General features: G+C 39.5%; 1 protein-coding gene across 1 annotated transcript in view; it reads left to right on the plus strand.

Annotated features, from left to right (window-relative positions):
• Positions 1–17,638, plus strand: part of TRPC6 (transient receptor potential cation channel subfamily C member 6) — a 52,236-nt gene that overhangs the window by 5,078 nt on the left and 29,520 nt on the right. The window contains exons 2-3 of the mRNA XM_008071281.1: positions 8,406–8,588; positions 10,742–10,906. Coding sequence (XP_008069472.1) covers positions 8,406–8,588; positions 10,742–10,906 — 348 coding nt within the window. The remainder of the gene's footprint in view (positions 1–8,405; positions 8,589–10,741; positions 10,907–17,638) is intronic.

Consider the following 17,638-nt stretch of genomic DNA (forward strand, 5'->3'; position numbering starts at 1 on the left):
ACTTAGTATCCCCTGAGGATGGCTTCTTTGCTCTACTCCTTCGAGACAGTCACTCTGGAAGTGTGCATTCTTTGACAATTGTTGGCAAGTGAAAGGTGAAGATATTAAGAATGATCCTATATTCAGAATGATCCTCGTTTCTGTCGCCACACTGCACCATTCATCTGAATTCAGAGCACACCAACAGGAGCCAGTGGCATGGCGTTTCTATCATCACCAGGCTTTATCTTTAACAGAAAGGTGTTTTAAGGCAGGGAGAGACAACAAGCCCCTCAGGGTTCATGGTACCTGGCTTAATCATTAAAGGAGGATTCTCTCCTGTTTGGTACATGGGTGGATGAGAGTAGGGAATTATTTTGTAAAAGAGCAAAAGATCTATTTTCAAGGAAATCCTTTTTAAGGAAGTTGAGGCTCTGGAAATTGAGTCCCTTAAGATCATCAATGTTCTACAGCCCCCGGGAAAGCCTTCATGTACCTCTGTTTGAAGCCAACTAATCTGTTTATGACAGCCAGAGAATGAGAATTTTTATGACGATTTTGTCAGCTCCAATACACAGCTTTTCTAAGATCCTTCCAAATTCTCCCCTTCCATCATAACCTATAGTCTATTAGCAGAAGAGACCACAAACGTTGCTATTAGGTTTCTCAGGCAATTTCAGCCTGAGAATTTTCTTAGCCAAGCAGATTACTTGATTCATATCACCAAGTATAGCTGGCTCTATGCAGTGGTGACTCCAGACTACAGTAGAGAAATGGAACAATTAGATGTAGCAAGAGGAACAAGAAGAAAACCAATGGACCTTGATGATTTGCAGATCTTTAAAGAAAACGAGGACAAACTTATTCAAAAGTCTTTTACCCATTAAAATTCACTTGTTATGTTGAGTCTTTATCAGTAGTTTCAGGTTTTGGCAGCATGAGGACTTGCCCACCTCAAGCTTAAAGTTGGGCTAACAAACACAAAATCAGTCAAAAATAGAGCATGAGAACTTGGCCACCTCAAGCTTAAAGTTGGGCAACAAACACAAAATCAGTCAAAAATAGAGCATGAGAACTTGGCCACCTCAAGCTTAAAGTTGGGCAACAAACACAAAATCAGTCAAAAATAGAGAACCCAAAGCTTTGACTGGTTTGGATGCCTCAAGAAAGACACCAAAATCCCTGGCTTCTCTCCTTGACTCAAGTCTAAGCTCAGGTAAGGGGCATCAAACTTAAAGACAGGGCGATCAACACCAGGTGTTAGGTCACACTCTCGGCAGGGCCTCCAGAATGTTAGGTCAGGCCCACTGGGATGTGAGTGTCTGGTATGGAATCCAGTGCCGCACAAAAAATGCAAAGAATTGCACAGAAATTAGATTGGAAAATATAGTTTATTTAAAAAGTAAATTGGAGAGAGAGAGAGAGAGAGAGAGAGAGAGAGAGAGAGAGAGAAAGAGAAAGAGAAAGAGAAAGAGATTCACCATCCCAAAGTAGGAGAGGGGGCCAAAGCCATGAAACATGGAACCAGCCATAGTTCAAAAAGCACATGGTCATGCCAGAATCTAGTAAGGCAAATGGTGACTGGTTGCTTGCGGTTGAGTCCTTTTAACCCCTCCCTTTGATGGGGGAAGGTCATTAAGGTGATTGGGTAGGGTTCTGCTCCATGTCATCATGAAAGGGCAGGGAAGCGCAGGTACTGACATCAGGTGATGGACAGCAGGCAGGTGGGTGGGCTTGTCACATGATTGCTGCCATGGTGGTAGAGTCTGTCTGTATCATGAAGGTCACAGAAGGCTGATCAGGTTAAGTTGGGTCTTATGGGTGAGGGCAAATACTTGAAATAGAAAAGCTAATTAGTAACAAGCTGGGAAGGGGTTTGTGAAACAATTGTCAACAGCTACCTCTGAGAAACCGGTTCTGGGCTTGGCTAATGAATAGGGGGAAAGTTAAGTGAACTGCTAGAAAAATATGAGATTTAGGCAATGTTAAAATGGCTGCCCATTGGGTATATTAAATCCATGTTATGTCCTTTCACCAGGGATGGTCTTGTCCACAAGTACATTCCCCAAATTCCTGATTTCTTCTTAGCATCTGTGTGTACCTATAACTTATGTCTCAAAACCCTTTTGGGACCTGTTGACACGGTAGGCTGTTTGTAGCACCACACAGTGATTCTTTTTATTCCCCCTAAAGTCACCTCTGTATACAGCAGCGGTTGTCCTCTTCTCTGTCCTTCTGGAGTGATAGCTTTTCTGAAGCGTCTCCAGATTCTCTATGTCTTCCCAGAGGTCTGTGTGACAGCATGCACATGGTCTTGCAGATGCCTCTGCCACTGACTTTGAGAAGGAGGAAGGGAGGCTCCCACGAGGTCTGTGCTTAGACGGTTACAGTGTTCTGGTGTGTAATGTTAAAAAATGTCTGGTGTCGTTGGAAAGATAAATATCCTCAAAGAAACTGGGTGCATTGAAAAGTGGTTTTTGTTAGTGGACAGGTAGTGTGACTATTGTCAGACCCTAACAGGATGACAAAGGTATTGCTTACACGAGAAGTTGCCTAGGAGGCAGGATCACAGCACCAGAAGCACAGGGCTTGGATCTTAACCAAAGAGGAAGGAGGACATGCACCTTTGCTGGGCTTTGTGAATTATTCCCAGTTATTTACACTCTTATTTCATGATATGGCATTTAAGTTCTCCATAATTAGGAGAAATTAGAGGAAGGCCATAAAATGAAGTAGCCTTTCCAAGATCATATAGTTATTAAGTGACAGACCAGGAATTCAAATCCAAGTATGTTTTGTACCCAGCCATGTGTGTTTCTTTACATCGGTCAACAATATTTGTCGATTACCTACTATGCGTCTCACAGCATGCTAAGATGGGAAGATTCAAAGATGAATAAGATGTAATTCTCAGCTTGAAGGGTATTTGAGTTTATTCAAGAGAAGCAGATACGTAAACAAATAAATGCACTAAAGTGGTATGCGTGTGCGTGTGTGTCTGTTCTTCCCTATGAATTTTGTATTGTAGTTTGAAATAGATGGGCAAAGAAAAAAAATTCTCATTCTGGCAGAGTTGTAGGTCTATGACAGGTCAACAGAGAGAGGAGTTGAGTGCAACAATCTGCTTATGAGAGACCCCAACCCTGGAACCACACGTTTACCTTCACTGCTGTTTTTTCTTCAAGCTTCCTAGCTCCAGTGGGACCTGAAAATTTCTATGCAAGGGAAAGAATAGAAGCTGGTTAGCAAATGAGACATTAAATTAAATAAGCAGCCACTGTTGAGGGCAATGATCAACAGAAAAGTCAGTAGCATCTGACCTATCTAGGAAAATGTTTTTCTTCGATTCTTATTTTTGCATCCCCTGCCTTTTTTTTTTTTGTGCCTTTTCTACAGGTAGTCTCTGATGAACTCTTGTATCTCTCACACTTTCACTTAGTAGATGCTCTATAAATGCTTGCTAATCATCACAATATCTGTTGTAACAGGGCTCGGTGACCCACATGCCATTTAGTGGAGCAAGGGGAGAGCCCCAGGGTCATACTTGGTCCCATGAAGCATGGCTGGCCAGTTCATCTCTACATCAGTAATGATATCACACACCAATCTTACTCTTTGTGTTCAAAATCTCATTTCACAAACTCCCATCTGAGGAATACTATGGTATCTACCATGGTGTTACAGCCAAATCTGGTTCTTATGCCCACTGCCCAGAAAAAAGCAAAATTGATGCAGCCGTTACAATGGAGAAAGAGTTTAATATCTCAAAGCAGTCAAGTGAGGAGAGTGGGAGAAATCTCTCAAGTCTGCCTCCTTGAAGATTCAGAGGATAAGGTTTTTAAAGAGAACTTGGTGGGTGTAGGGACAGGGGCTGCTAATGGGTTGATGGTGGAGTTGGGGGGCGTTGAGACTGTCTTCCTGGATTCCTGTGATAGGTAGAGGACTTCCTGGTGCTCTGGGACTGGGTGGGAGTTTGGGTCGCCACAGCGCCAAGTCTGAAAAATATCTCAGATGCCTTTCTCTGGTATTACAGTGGATGCTGTCTATAAAACTGTTCCCCCGACTGGCAGGGACTACCGGCCAGCCCTGAACCATTATGGAGGCAGTCCCAGAGGAAGTGTAGGGGGACACTGGGACCCTGGAGACAGAAGCTGCTTTTTGTCTTTCAGTGGCTTCTTGTCTCCTTGAGCAGTTTTTATGTGGACTGGCTTTGTGGGGTAGCTTCCCTTCCTCCTCCCCAGGGGCCAGCAGGATGTGAAGGTGATTATAAATATACTTAGAAGCAACACATTTGTTCATTTCTGACCATAGCTGCAGCTTGTACTCCGTTCTGCATAGGCAGTTTCAACAGCACTGGTTCATAGAAGAGTTGTTAGAAGAATGTGTGAGTGAACAGTTGTTTATTTCCATTGTTTTCAAATGATACCCAGGACACCCAGCATGGCCTTGTATTTGTTCGCGTGCCTTTGTGATGAGGGTCTGAGATGAGCTGGACACCGCTTGGGAAATAATGAGAACAGTAATGATGAGCATTGATCAGCACCACCCTGTGCAAGGAGCTTGGCATTTGTTATCTTGTGTGACCTTCACAGCAAACCCAGGAAGTGGGTAGTAATAACCCTTCCATTCTAAATATGGGGGTTTTGAGGTTGTGTGATATTAAGTCATTTGTCCAAAGTCGCCTGGCTAGTAAGAGGCTCAGCTTAGTTTCCAACCCAGGTTTGCACTCGCCAAAGTCCACTTGATTACTGAGAATCAAGGCATGTGTTTTTCCCCACCCTGTTAATTTCTATGAAGTAAACTCCATTCTTTACAGAGAAAGAAAAGCCAGAGGTTAAAATTTAAAAATCATAGCATCTCTTCTACTATGTAAAATCCAACTAAGATGGCCCTCTGAAAGAATCATTTTACAGGGACATTTTGCTTATCTTTTATGGTCTCTAAACTCTGTTTTCATTAGCCCGCTGTCAGTCATCTGTATTCATCTGAAAGTTTAATAGGCGAGTACCCATTTCTAATTTATTAGCGTATGATGTAGATGTGTGACCCAAAGACATGACCTAGAATTCAGTCAACCCATCAGCTTTACTTTTCCTCTCAAGGAGCCAAAATTATAGAGCTGCATTCTGCCTAATGAACTAGGATTTCATTTTAAATGGGTTTGCATTTCAATAACTTCAAATGTGACATTGTAATTTAATGTCAATAAGCTAAAATATGAAAACATTTGTAAGCGAATTCCCAACTGGAAAAAAAAAGAGTGTCTTTCTAAAAGCAGAGTCTAATTCTTTTTCTCTCTCTTTTTAAATTAGGTGTTTTGGGTAACCATTCGGGTCCCCTCCCACTGTGGGAACTTTTCTGTCCTCTCAATAAATCCTGCTTTCTAAAAAAAAAAAAAAAGATTAAAAAAATTAAATTAAATAGGTGTTTTTGCTTGAGAATATGTCTGAAGTATTCACAATAAATTGGAAAAAATAGTTTGGGGTGAAGTTATTCAACACCACAAACTCTTGCACTTTACTTTTTCAGTCCATGTGGTTTCTACTAAAAAGTGTTGCCCCACACTTGAAGGACCCTACTCTTTTTTTAAATATCTAAATTTGCCTGAGCTTTCTTAGAGTTCTAGACCACTACTTTGTCATTTTTAAAAGACCCAAGAACATGTGTGTTTTGTCATTGAGCTCTACATGCAAGAGACGGCCAGGCATTTTATATTTTGTCATAGTTCCATGGTATTTTATGAATATCAAGGGATGGCATCTTTTCATATCTTGCCTTTGATGATATAAAATAAAATAGTTACACTTCAGCAAATGTTTGCTAAATGCTCAGCACCATGCTAACTACTTTCTAAGCTTGATTTCTGTAACACTTATTTAATCGCACCAAGCCTAAGTTTTCTGATCTGATAGGTGAGAGTAACACTAGCACCTACCTCACTGAGTGGGTCTAGCTTATTTGAGATCACATGACTGGAAGAGCTGGGATTTGATTGTGGGTATACCCAGCTCTAAAGGCCCAATCCTAACCACGGTACCATAGTATAGTGGACATGGACAGTCTTCGTACTTCCACATCTTTGGGTTTGTCCCCATGACCCTAAAAGGAGCCAGGCTGTTTTCTTGTTTCCACTATCTGCCCAGACACCAGTTTAGAAGCCATTTAAGCCATTCTCAGCTAAGATCAATTTGCTCTATTGTTTTGCGTTCATAGCATCTGCAGTTAGCAAAGTGTAGCCTATTTCATGGTTACTACACCGTGTTGGAGTTCTCATTTGGCAAGCTTTATGGACAGAAGTCCTCATAGGTGCTTTGCACATACTCAGTATGAAGCTGTACTCCATGTAGGCTCTCCCCAAATATTGTCTTATGGGCTGACATCTGGAACCACCCATGTTTCTCCAGCATCTTCCTCTCTTGATCCTTCCAAGGGAATCTTTTCATCCCATGACACTGTGAGTTTCAGGAAGGGGAGACAACTAACTTTGGATCTGCAAAGCTGGGTTTAAGAGCAAGCTCGGCTGCTCCTGCCTCTGCCAGCAATTCCCCTATTGGCAATATACTCAGAAGAACTCAAATTATTCTACAAAAAGATACCTGCACACGTATGTTTGTTGCAGCTCTATTGACAATAACAAAAACATGGAACCAAGCCTGTTGCCCATTGAAGCTGGACTGGATAAAAAAATGTGGTATATATACACAATGGAATATTATGTAGCCATAAAGAAGGACAAATATATGGACTTTGCAACAACTTGGATGGATTTGGAGTTGATCATACTCAGTGATTTATCACAGAAACAAAGAACAGAGTTCCATATGTCCTCATTCATAAGCTGACCTTCAACAATTATAATGCTATAAGAAAGTGATTGGCAGTAGTGGGAAACTGTCAGGGGAGGGGGGGTGGGATTGGCAGTTGAGGGAAACTGCTAGGGGAGGGAGGGGCATACCTCATCAACAAGGGTACCTGCATGATCAATGTTTATTTATAATAAAAATTTTAAAAAAAAGAGCAAACTCGGTCACTGAACCTGAATCGTCACTGAACCGTATGACTTCAGAGAGCTTAGTGCTTTCATGTGCAAAGTGGGAATAGTATTTGCCTTAATTACTTCCCAGTTGTTTCAAAAATCATTCTACAAAGAAGAAACAAAGTGACATTATCTCAAAGGCAAAGGGTTTGGGACCAAACAGATTTAGGTTTAATTTAACAACTATTGGCTACATGATTTTGGGCACATGATTTAACCTAGACAAATTTATTATAAGATTAAATGAGATAGTATCATTCACTTGCAATACCACAAGCTCTAGCTGATAGGTTTTCCTTTCTGTTGTTGTTTTCTTTTTTATTTTCCTTTTATTTGATTTTAAAGATGTGGGGTACAATTCAGGGTTAGGTACCAAAAAAAGTGATCATTGTACAGGTAAAGTTTGGTCCTCCCCTTGGTCCCCACTTTGCCTTGTTTAAGGTTGGTACCCTTACTGATGTTGTGTCCCCACCCCCCACCACCCTGGCGATGTCCCACGACTGCCAATTTCTTTCTTAGTATTATGATAAATTGTTCAGCGTCAGCTTATGAGTGAGTACATGTAGTACAGCGTTCGGTTCTGGTGGCCGTATTGTAAGAGAAGAAAGAGGGAGAAGCATTAGAAAGACCTGAAGGAAGACATGACTAGATGCCACATAGAAGGATGACACAAGATTATTGTCATCTGAATGTGACCTCCGTCTCTGAATCTCCTCGATGGAACATTGGGTCATCAGTCACAAACTGCAAAATGACAACAATGAAAGCAGCTTCATTAAACTTTCTTTCCTCTAAAGAGAAGAATCTCAATTTGCAGACTCTAAACCTAGATTTCGTCTTTTGACCCTGTGCTTGGTTATAAAGTTCCTAGTAACAATTTGTTAAGTAGATCGTTGGTATGGGCCTGCTTTTCTCTGGATCTCTTTCTAATGTTCCACATTTCCCAAGGTTGCTAATACAGTTTGCAAAGTCTTCCAAAGATCTGTTAAATGCATCCTTTGTGGCTAGCTGATGAAGTTATGACCATAAAGGGAATGATGTATGCAAAGGACTATCACCATGCTGTGTGAAAGATTGCTTATTTTATATTTCTCCAGAATCAACAGAGCTTGAGTTTGGTGTAGCATATTCTTTTCTGGTAAGAATCTGATTATGCTTTAGGCAATTGTTCTTTTTTTAGGGTATGAAGGCCATCATTACAATGTTAAAATATTTTAGGGATTGGTGAACAGAACAGCATTTGAAAGATGTTAAAAGAACCCAAAATGAAAAATAGAGTTTTTCTCTTAAAGCATACCATCCTTCCAGTCTCTGCAACACTCAGCTGCGTGGTGAGGTGAAACGTCCCATTTCTGCATTATTGTTTTCTGTTTTGCTTCGCCCTTCCTAGAATGACTACAAAAAGCTGTCGGTGCAGTGCAAAGACTTCGTGGTTGGCCTCCTTGATCTGTGCAGAAACACGGAAGAGGTGGAAGCCATCCTGAACGGGGACGTCGAGACGCTGCAGAGCGGGGACCACGGTCGCCCAAACCTCAGCCGGCTAAAACTCGCCATTAAGTATGAAGTGAAAAAAGTAAGGTCAGGTCTGAAGCTCGTTCGCGTTATCTCACTCTTACCGGCGCTCAATAAGGATAAAGGGTTGGCACTGTTCCACAGAACTGGGTTTTTATAATTGGCGATTGCTTCAGGCAGATGCTCAATTCTCCTTCACTTTTCTTTTTTATCAGTATTTTTTATTTTGATATTGTGGGGTACAGTTAAGGGTTAGGTATACAAATACAGGCAGATTCTCTATTGAATCTTGAGCATGTGGCTGGGAGGCACTTAACGCACACTAAACACCACTTTTTAAAATCTAGGCTTGTTTTTACAGAGCATGGCAGTGGTTGCCACTTTCCTTGACTTGACGAATGACCTCACGGTGACTTTGCACATCCAAAACACAAGGCATTTTTTATGCGACAGGAACACCATCATTTCGGACTCGGTTCCATTTTCCCAATTGATGCTGTTTTCCAGTTCAAGGCTAATGCTCTCAGTTCCTTCTTCAGTGTGTTAGAAATTTCCCCCAGTTGTGTATCTTTATTTGTGGAGTATTGTTAGTCTCTGTCATCAGGCAGTGGCCCCCATGCCCTGACTTCAAAAGTTATATAAAGTATCTTTAAGAGAATTTTTAAAGGTAGATTTTCTAATAAAAGTAAGACATGCTTATGGTAAGTTTTCAAACAGTATGCTTCTTCTCAATCTTTCCAGTTCTTATTGGAGAATCATTCATTACTGTTATATCTCTCCCAAGATTTATGTCTTCATATATTAGTCAATAAACATACACTTCACCTTTTCAAAGGTTGCAATGTTATATCATTATATTCATTTGCCCAGTTTACTACGTAAGAATGCTTATTAGATTTTCATTACAAGATTTTCATCTGTTTTTTTATAGTAACCATGTTTGTTTATGTAGCTTCCTTACTTGCATGAGTTTTATCTGTAGGAAAAAATTCTTAGATGCAGAATTAATATGTCAAACTTTTATTTTTAGGTTTCAAAACATTTGCTAAAGTTTTCTTCAAAAAAAAAGGTGTAACTGTTTTTATACATACCAACAGTGTATTACCTCTTGGGCCCACAATGGGTATTATTAAACTTTACCATTCTGAGGAAACACTGTATCTTGTTTTAATTGCCTTCAAGGTTAAACCATCCTTAATATTCATTTGTAATTTCTTTATGTAACTTTTTAAATATTCTTTACCAATTTTTATTTTGGGTTGCTGCTTTTTATATCTTAACTAATTCTGTGATATGTGTGGTTCATTTGTAAAAACATAAATATGAGAGAGTAAAAGATTCCTAATAAATAATAATTCAAAGTTTTCTTAATTGGAAGAGTTTCTGGCACAAGAATAAAAGGAGATATCAATAGAACAGAAAAGGCATCCAGAAACAGACCTAGTTACAAATGGGAATTTAGTATAAAATAAGCGTGGCATCTTAGGTCAGTGCAGGCAAGTTTTTTTTTTTTTAAATATTTAGGCATCTAGGCTAGTATGATCTTTACCTCACTCCTAGATGAAAAAAATGTAATCACAAAAGCCCTTGTGTAAAACATTGATGAATCTTTCTATAATATTAATATATTAAAAACATTTTGCTTTGAAAGAAAACTCATTAGTCATAAAGGAAAGATTTGATCTGTTGGAGCCTTAAATGTATGTAATAACATTAGCACCTCCTGCCTTCTTGCTTGATGCCTGTTTAGTAGATGTTTTATATTCTTTAGTTCTAACAATATTTTTCACCAGAAAGCACAGAACTAAGTATTAGAACTGGCCGGGTGTGGTGGCTCATACCTGTAATCCCAGCACTTTGGGAGGCTGAGGTGAGAGGATTGCCTGAGCCATGGCTTCCAGATCAGCCTGGGCAACTTGGGGAGACCTTGTCTCTACAATAAATAAAAAAATTAGCTGGGCATGGTGGCTTGGGCCTGCAGTTGTAGCTACTTGGGAGACGGAGGCAGAAGGATCACCTGAGCCTAGCAGGTTGAGGCTGTGGTGGCCGTGATCGTGCAACTGCACTCCAGCCTGGGTGACAGAGTGAGACATGGACTCCAAAAATAATAATAGTGATTAATTAGTAAATACATAAATACTAGGACACACAGAACTGGTTCCTGCAGAGCGTTCTTTAATCGAACTGTTGAATGTCTTGTCACCTCCCTGCTAGTTTGTGGCTCACCCTAACTGCCAGCAGCAGCTCCTCTCCATATGGTACGAGAACCTTTCTGGGTTGCGGCAGCAGACGATGGCGGTCAAGTTCCTCGTGGTCCTCGCCGTCGCCATCGGACTGCCCTTCCTGGCTGTCGTCTACTGGCTGGCCCCATGTAGCAAGGTATGTCCGTGAAGCCTGGATTTCTGTCATCTACTAAATACATGTCTTATGTGGGGAAGGGCTTTATGAAGTGAATATTTCAGGCTAGCACATTTGGGCTTACACATCTCTACTATTGTGAATGTTACAAAATAATACCTGTTTGGGCTTAAATAGTCTTCATTGTTTTTAATGTTACAAAAATAATACATATTTGCTGTGGGAAGCAGAAAAAAATGAAGAGAAAGTCCACCTGCAATATCGCCATTATTATGTGTGAAAGAAAATCTCAGTTACTATGTTAGTTTATTTCCTTTTACTCTTCTCTGTGTATATTACTGTATGAGTATATATACTGTACATGACTGTATATGCTTTAATGAGGTCACGGTTCCATGGAACAGATATTTCTAATGATATCCTAAAAGATGAACACTTTCTCTCATTGTTTCTCCTCCAGCAAAATATAAGATTTTTGTCTTGTATCTATTGTTGCTAATATAGCCAGATCAATCTTAATTGAAACAAAGGACGATACTGTAAATACTAACGTAACACTTGTTTTGGTAAAGTCTGTATTTTAGGGACATAGAACACCAGAACCAGGCAGCAAAGATAGCCTGTTTTCTTAGCAAAATCTTTCTGCTCAGGCTTTGGTGAAAATGCTATGTTCTGATGGATCTAGCCTTTCATTAGTGTGACAGAACAAGTTTGAGAAATATTGACCTATCATTCTGCTCCCAGGCAGAGCAATTTGTGTCCTGCATTGCTAACAAGTCAGCCCTTCATGTTTTCGAAGCCATGTTCCTGGATATGTGTAATTCTGAGAGCAGACGGAAATAATTCTAAAGCTCAGTGGCTAAAATGTCTGCTGGATCGTCTATTAACGTGCTGTGTAGAAATAGCGAGCGGTTGGCTCACTTCTCGTTATTAAACACGGACATGACTCATTTCCAAACATTTGTAATATGTGGGTGCAAACACATAGATCACCATCACCAACATATTGTCTTCTCATTACTTAGTCATTATTTGGGGATTTATCCACATAAGAACCACTTGAATTGGCTCATGCCAGAAAGCTGCTGCAAAACCTTTTACACAGTGGGAACTTCTTAATTATTTCTAGTGATGTTGACAGGAAGTACTGGAAACAGCATTTTCTCAGGAAGGTAAAATCCATCATCCTAGACTTTTTTCCCTTGAAATATAAGGCCAAAATGGACAGCTCATATAAATAAAACATAAAGAAGAAACATGAAATGAAAATAGTGAGGTCTACTGGAAATGACATTTGTAGCACAGAGTTTTGTCTAGAAAGTTGTATTTTCCCCTTTTCCATAGACATGGCAGATTTTAATTTGCAAAAATTTTTATGTGAACACATGGGCATAGAGTGTAGAATGACAGACATTGGACACTCAGAAAAGTGGGAGCAGGGAAGGGGGTGGGTATTGGGAAGTTGCTTAACGGGTACAATGTACGTTATCAGGTGATGGATACACTAATAGCCAGGATGTCCCCCTGTACCCCCCAATGTAATAAAATTGCACGTGTGCCCCTTAAGTTTGTACAAACAGATTTCTAGACTGTCCTCACTAGGACATAAGCTATATCTATCCATTGGTCTCTTTGTTCTGCTTCTCCTTACGTTTTCTGAATCTTTAGAGATTCAAACTGAATCAAAAGAGGGGAATTTCTGAATTATCCCTGTTCTAACTCTGTGATCCATTAAATTATAATCTTTTTTCCTAAACTGATTAATTTTCCTTATTCATAACCAGCAAATTCAAAAGCATAATGCCTTCCAGAGTGTCTGGTTCTTTGACACAGACTATTTTTGGCGGTCCTTAGAGTTACACATCTTAAGTCTTGATTGAATTTTAATTAAACTGATTACCTTGCTATATCTTCTTCCCTGTCCATATTTCTTTCTGGCATCTGTTTTCCATCCTCGTTTATGAACACTAAGGCAAATAATCAAATTAAAAGGATACTTTTACTTTTATTTTTTTCTTCTGTCTAAAATGTGTTTTACTGATGGTTATTTATCCTTTGAACCATGATGATAAGATCTCTTTTACGTTTCTCATTAGCCATGAACATAGGCATTATTTACTGGCTACAGAATTGCTTTTTTGTGATGGAGAATTAACTAAATTGATGTTTTTACTTAAAATATCTTAGAGTTTCCCGTATATCCATGAAAATGATTTCTGATCAAATTGTAGGCCTCTGCACCTTGACTGAGTCCCTGTTTTTGTTTATAGTTGATTTTATTTTTTTCCAAGTTTCTCTCTTCTTTCATAAACTATTTTTTGTCCTTACTTGTTCTCTTTCTGCTATTGTAACCCAAATATCCATTGTTTTATGCTCCTTAAAATAAAAATGCATCATATTGCAATTTCAAATCATTTTAGGGTAAGATAGTCTCAACTTTTTTATTTCTACATGGTTGTTGAGTAGCTAAATAATCTGTCATCATTACATATCTAAACAAAATGCAATATATACTGTTTTAAGGCAAATATTTCTTTCAATATTTACCCTCTATTACATGTCTGATACATCAGTTGTTCAACTTATTCAACTGAAACTTCTTCTTTACAGTTTTTAAAAGAAATTTGTGTATACCCCAGTATGCAAGGGGGACTACCCCAAAGATGGAACTTAAACAAAAAAACAACCCGTGCATTATTCTTATGTTTAAACTTTGGTCACCTTCAAAGTCATCTCTGTTTGGTGCAATACACCTGTCAAGATGCTTTTTCCACTGATCAAAATAGTTTTTGAGCTTATCTATTTTGATGTCTTTTCATGCTTCTGTCATTTTTTTGTTTCATCTCTTCCACGTCAGCAAAATGTTTTCCTTTGAGGACTTTTTTCATGCAGGAAAACAAAAGAATGTTGCTCAGGGCAAGGTCAGGTGAATAGGGAGAGGGGGCCACTGGGGTCCTGCCGTTTTTGGTCCAAAACTGCTGAACACTCAGCATGGTGTTGGCAGGTGCCCTTTTTTTTTTTTTTTGAGTTGGAGTCTCACTCTGTCGCCCAGACTGGAGTGCAGTGGCCGCTCCTGGCCACCGCAGCCTTGACCTGCTAGGCTCCGGCGATCCTTCCGCCTCAGCCTTCCGAGTAGTCGGAACTACAGGCATGTGCTACCACGCCCGGCTGATTTTTTGGTTTATTGCAGAGATGAGGTCTCGCTGTCCAGGCGGGTCTTGAACCCGCGGGCTCAGGCAATCCACTCACCTCAGCCTCCCAAAGGCGTGGGATTACAGGCTGAGCCACTGATCACCCATCATGAAATGGGCAAACGCGTTGAAAAAATCTCTTCTCCCCAAATTCACCCAAGCCAAATGCAACCTCTCACAGCAACGCTGGCTGGTGCACGGTTACCAGTGGGTTCCTAGAACACTTGCCTAGTGCGAGAAGCCTAGACTACAAGGGGCCTGCCCTCCAAAAAGATAATTCCGATTTTTAGGGGTTCACTCTCATATAGAGAGGGCTATTTTACTGAAATGGATACCTCATCTCTGTTAGTTTAAGAAAAAACACAACTCTCAATTTTTGTAATACAAAGTAAAAAAATATGAGGATTCAGACATGCCACTTTAATTTCAAGCCAGTCAATTTTTTCTTTACTTTTTGTCTGTTTCCTTGTTTAAAATAATGGAAAACGAAAACTTTTAATAAGTCGCAAAAATGCCCACTTTGTTTCTCTTCTCTCCCTTCAGAATAAAATAGAGTCATATTACCTAAGGGCCAGTAACCAAGTAGACAAGGAAGGTGGGCCAGTTGGGGTGAGGCATGTGGAAGACACTTGTTCAGAAAGCCGAACAATGATGTCAGATGTGTCCAGGACAGTTGAGTGGGGATTCCAGAGCTATCAAACTTGTGGCCTATTCCCATGTGGATAGTTTTGTTTTCAACCCCATTTAATGTCCTCAACCTCCTTTATTTTTCTATGCACTTATATATTTGGTTCTGCTTTAATCTGTGCTTCTCTTGTATCTTTGATGTCCTTGAACACAGCTTCTTATTCTTTCTGGAGTAATCCACTAGCCCCCTAATCCAAGTTTTCCCAAAGCCTTCAAATAAATTGAGAATTTCTAAAAATTGGTTTAAGGTTTACAATAGCTTTTCCCAGGAGGAAGATATGGACTCTTACAACCAATTTTCATTTTCTTGAATATGTGATTAAAATAAATCATGTCTTAAACATTATAGGACTAAGATGGTACATATGGCACAACATAAAATAAGTTAAAGACACATGGAGGCTCATTTTTAAACTTTTACATTGAAAAAGAAAAGCAGCTAAGGACAGTAGTCGAAAGAAAACAAAACATACTTTGTCGGCCACATCTTTTAACTTTGTCCTCATTTGATTATTTGAGAGTTAGGTTTTTAAAGGATCTTTAAAAAATACTCTTTGAATCAATGTAATAAGCAATCTTATGGAATATGGTTTTTAGATATTATTTTTACAGCAAATTTTCACGAAGTAACTTTGGATTGACTTTGCAGTGCTAGATGGATCTGTTGGCTTTAAACTATATATATATATACATATATATAAATATATATAACTATATATAAGTATATAACTATATATACATATATGACTATATATAAATATATATATAGGGACAGTCAAAGAAAATGGCAGAAGCATGGTTGAGTGAATGTTATACTCAACATTGCTACTGTAATTCAATTCAACTTTGAAAAGTAATACAGAGATAACATATCTTAAAATGTGTATATTTTTTTACACCACCTATATGTGTATATGTATATGTCTATCAGCTCTCTGTATTCATGAATTCTACATCCTTTGGTTCAATCAACCATGGACTGAAAATATTTGGAAAAAAATGGCATCTGTACTGAGCCTTTACAGACTTTGTTTTCTTGTATTATTCTCTTAACAATACAGTATAATAACTATTCACATAGCATTTACATTGTATTAGGTATTATAAGTGATCTAGAGGTGATTTAAAGTACACTGGAGGATGTGCGTAGGTTATATGCAAACACTGTACCACTTTATACAAGGGGCTTTAGCATCCTCAGATTTTGGTGTCCTCAGAGGGGTCCTGGAACAAATTCTCCATGGATACATAGGAACAGATATCCATCTCCTGATGCTCTGCCTGGTCTAAGGTTCAAAATATTAAGAGAGAAGGGGTTGGATAACACGACTCACTGCAACTCTAACTCTTATGAGTTTGAAAGTCACATGGACAAATGAAGGTAATAGAAATAGAGAACACTGATTGTATTCCTTTCACTTTCCAAGTCTTCAAAGATACTTTTCTTCTTTAATAATTTACCTATGTGTGAGCACTGGTGAGAAAGTGTGAAATTGTTTTGTAAACCAAACAGAAGCATGAACTCTGAAACAAGAATGCCTGGGTTCAAATCCTAACTCCACCCCTTGGGAGCGGGTGGCCTTAGCAAGTTTCTTGACCTCACATCCTCAGTGCCTTCGTCCAAAGTGGACATTCCAGTAGTACTTACCCCTTTGGTTTGTTGTAATGATGACTTGAGTTAACCATATAAAGCTCTTACCAGTACCAGTTGAGTGTTGATGATATTTTATTAATTTATAAATGTTTCTGTAATATTAAGCTCACCTGAAAAGCTGTTGAAAGCTATGCACCCTCTCCTAAGGGGGGAAAAAACTTTGCATACACTTTGTGAGTTTACTGTGGTGTCCAGAGCCCTTAGTCACATCCTTGATCTTCTCCCTGCCTGGGCCAAGATATGCATTTCAGACAGAAATGCATCTCATACTAAAAAAGGCACAGTAACTCTTATTGTTTCCATTTTTCTAACAAAGAATCTGGTTCTCCCATAATTTAGGAAATGTATTCATTGTCACTCTCTAATGAAGGAATGAAACTGGAACCTGACCTACAATATTGGATTTTAAACCCAGGGTCCTGCCAGGACATTGTTCCAGGGACCTGCTGCCTGTCCTTGGCTGGAAGTTGTTTTCCTATCACTCATACCTTTTTCTCCATTTGCAACATTACCAAGGTGACATCAGCTGAGGCCTGAATGGCACACATGTCACGAAATATACACGAGGTTAACGACAGAGGGCCTACACCTTGCTAAAGATACCCAGTTTCATCTTTTCCCTGCTACTTCCTCAATACTTAGGGCCCGCTAAATCCGTTTGCTTTCCATAAATAATGCTGATTTTAAACTCTGCATGTTATAATACTTTAAGAACTTAAATATCCTTTAATAGGAAAGTAAGTTTATTCATCAAGAACATCAGCCCATGTATATGAAGAATGTGAACACATTTTTATAACAGCATAAAAATTATTGTCCTATTGCTAGTGACTAAATAGAAATGGTCTTAGGAGAACCCTGGAGTAGGCAGATGTTTATTCTTTTTTTATTTTTTATTTTTTGAGTTGGAGTCTCACCCGTCGCCCAGACTGGAGTGCAGTGGCCGCTCCTGGCCACCGCAGCCTCGGCCCGCTGGGCTCCAGCGATCCTTCCGCGTCAGCCTTCTGAGTAGCCGGAATTACAGGCACATGCTACCACGCCCGGCTAGTTTTTGATTTATTGTAGAGATGAGGTCTCACCAAGTTGCTCAAGCAGGTCTTGAACCCGCAGGCTCAGGCAATCCGCTCACCTCAGCCTCCCAAGGCACGGGATTACAGGCTGAGCCACCGAGCCCGACCAGATGTTTATTCTTGCATGTATTGTGTATGTTTTGTGAAGAGT

Source organism: Carlito syrichta, unplaced genomic scaffold (assembly GCF_000164805.1).
Source record: "Carlito syrichta isolate Samal-C Ts95f unplaced genomic scaffold, Tarsius_syrichta-2.0.1 Scaffold314276, whole genome shotgun sequence".
NCBI lineage: Eukaryota > Metazoa > Chordata > Mammalia > Primates > Tarsiidae > Carlito > Carlito syrichta.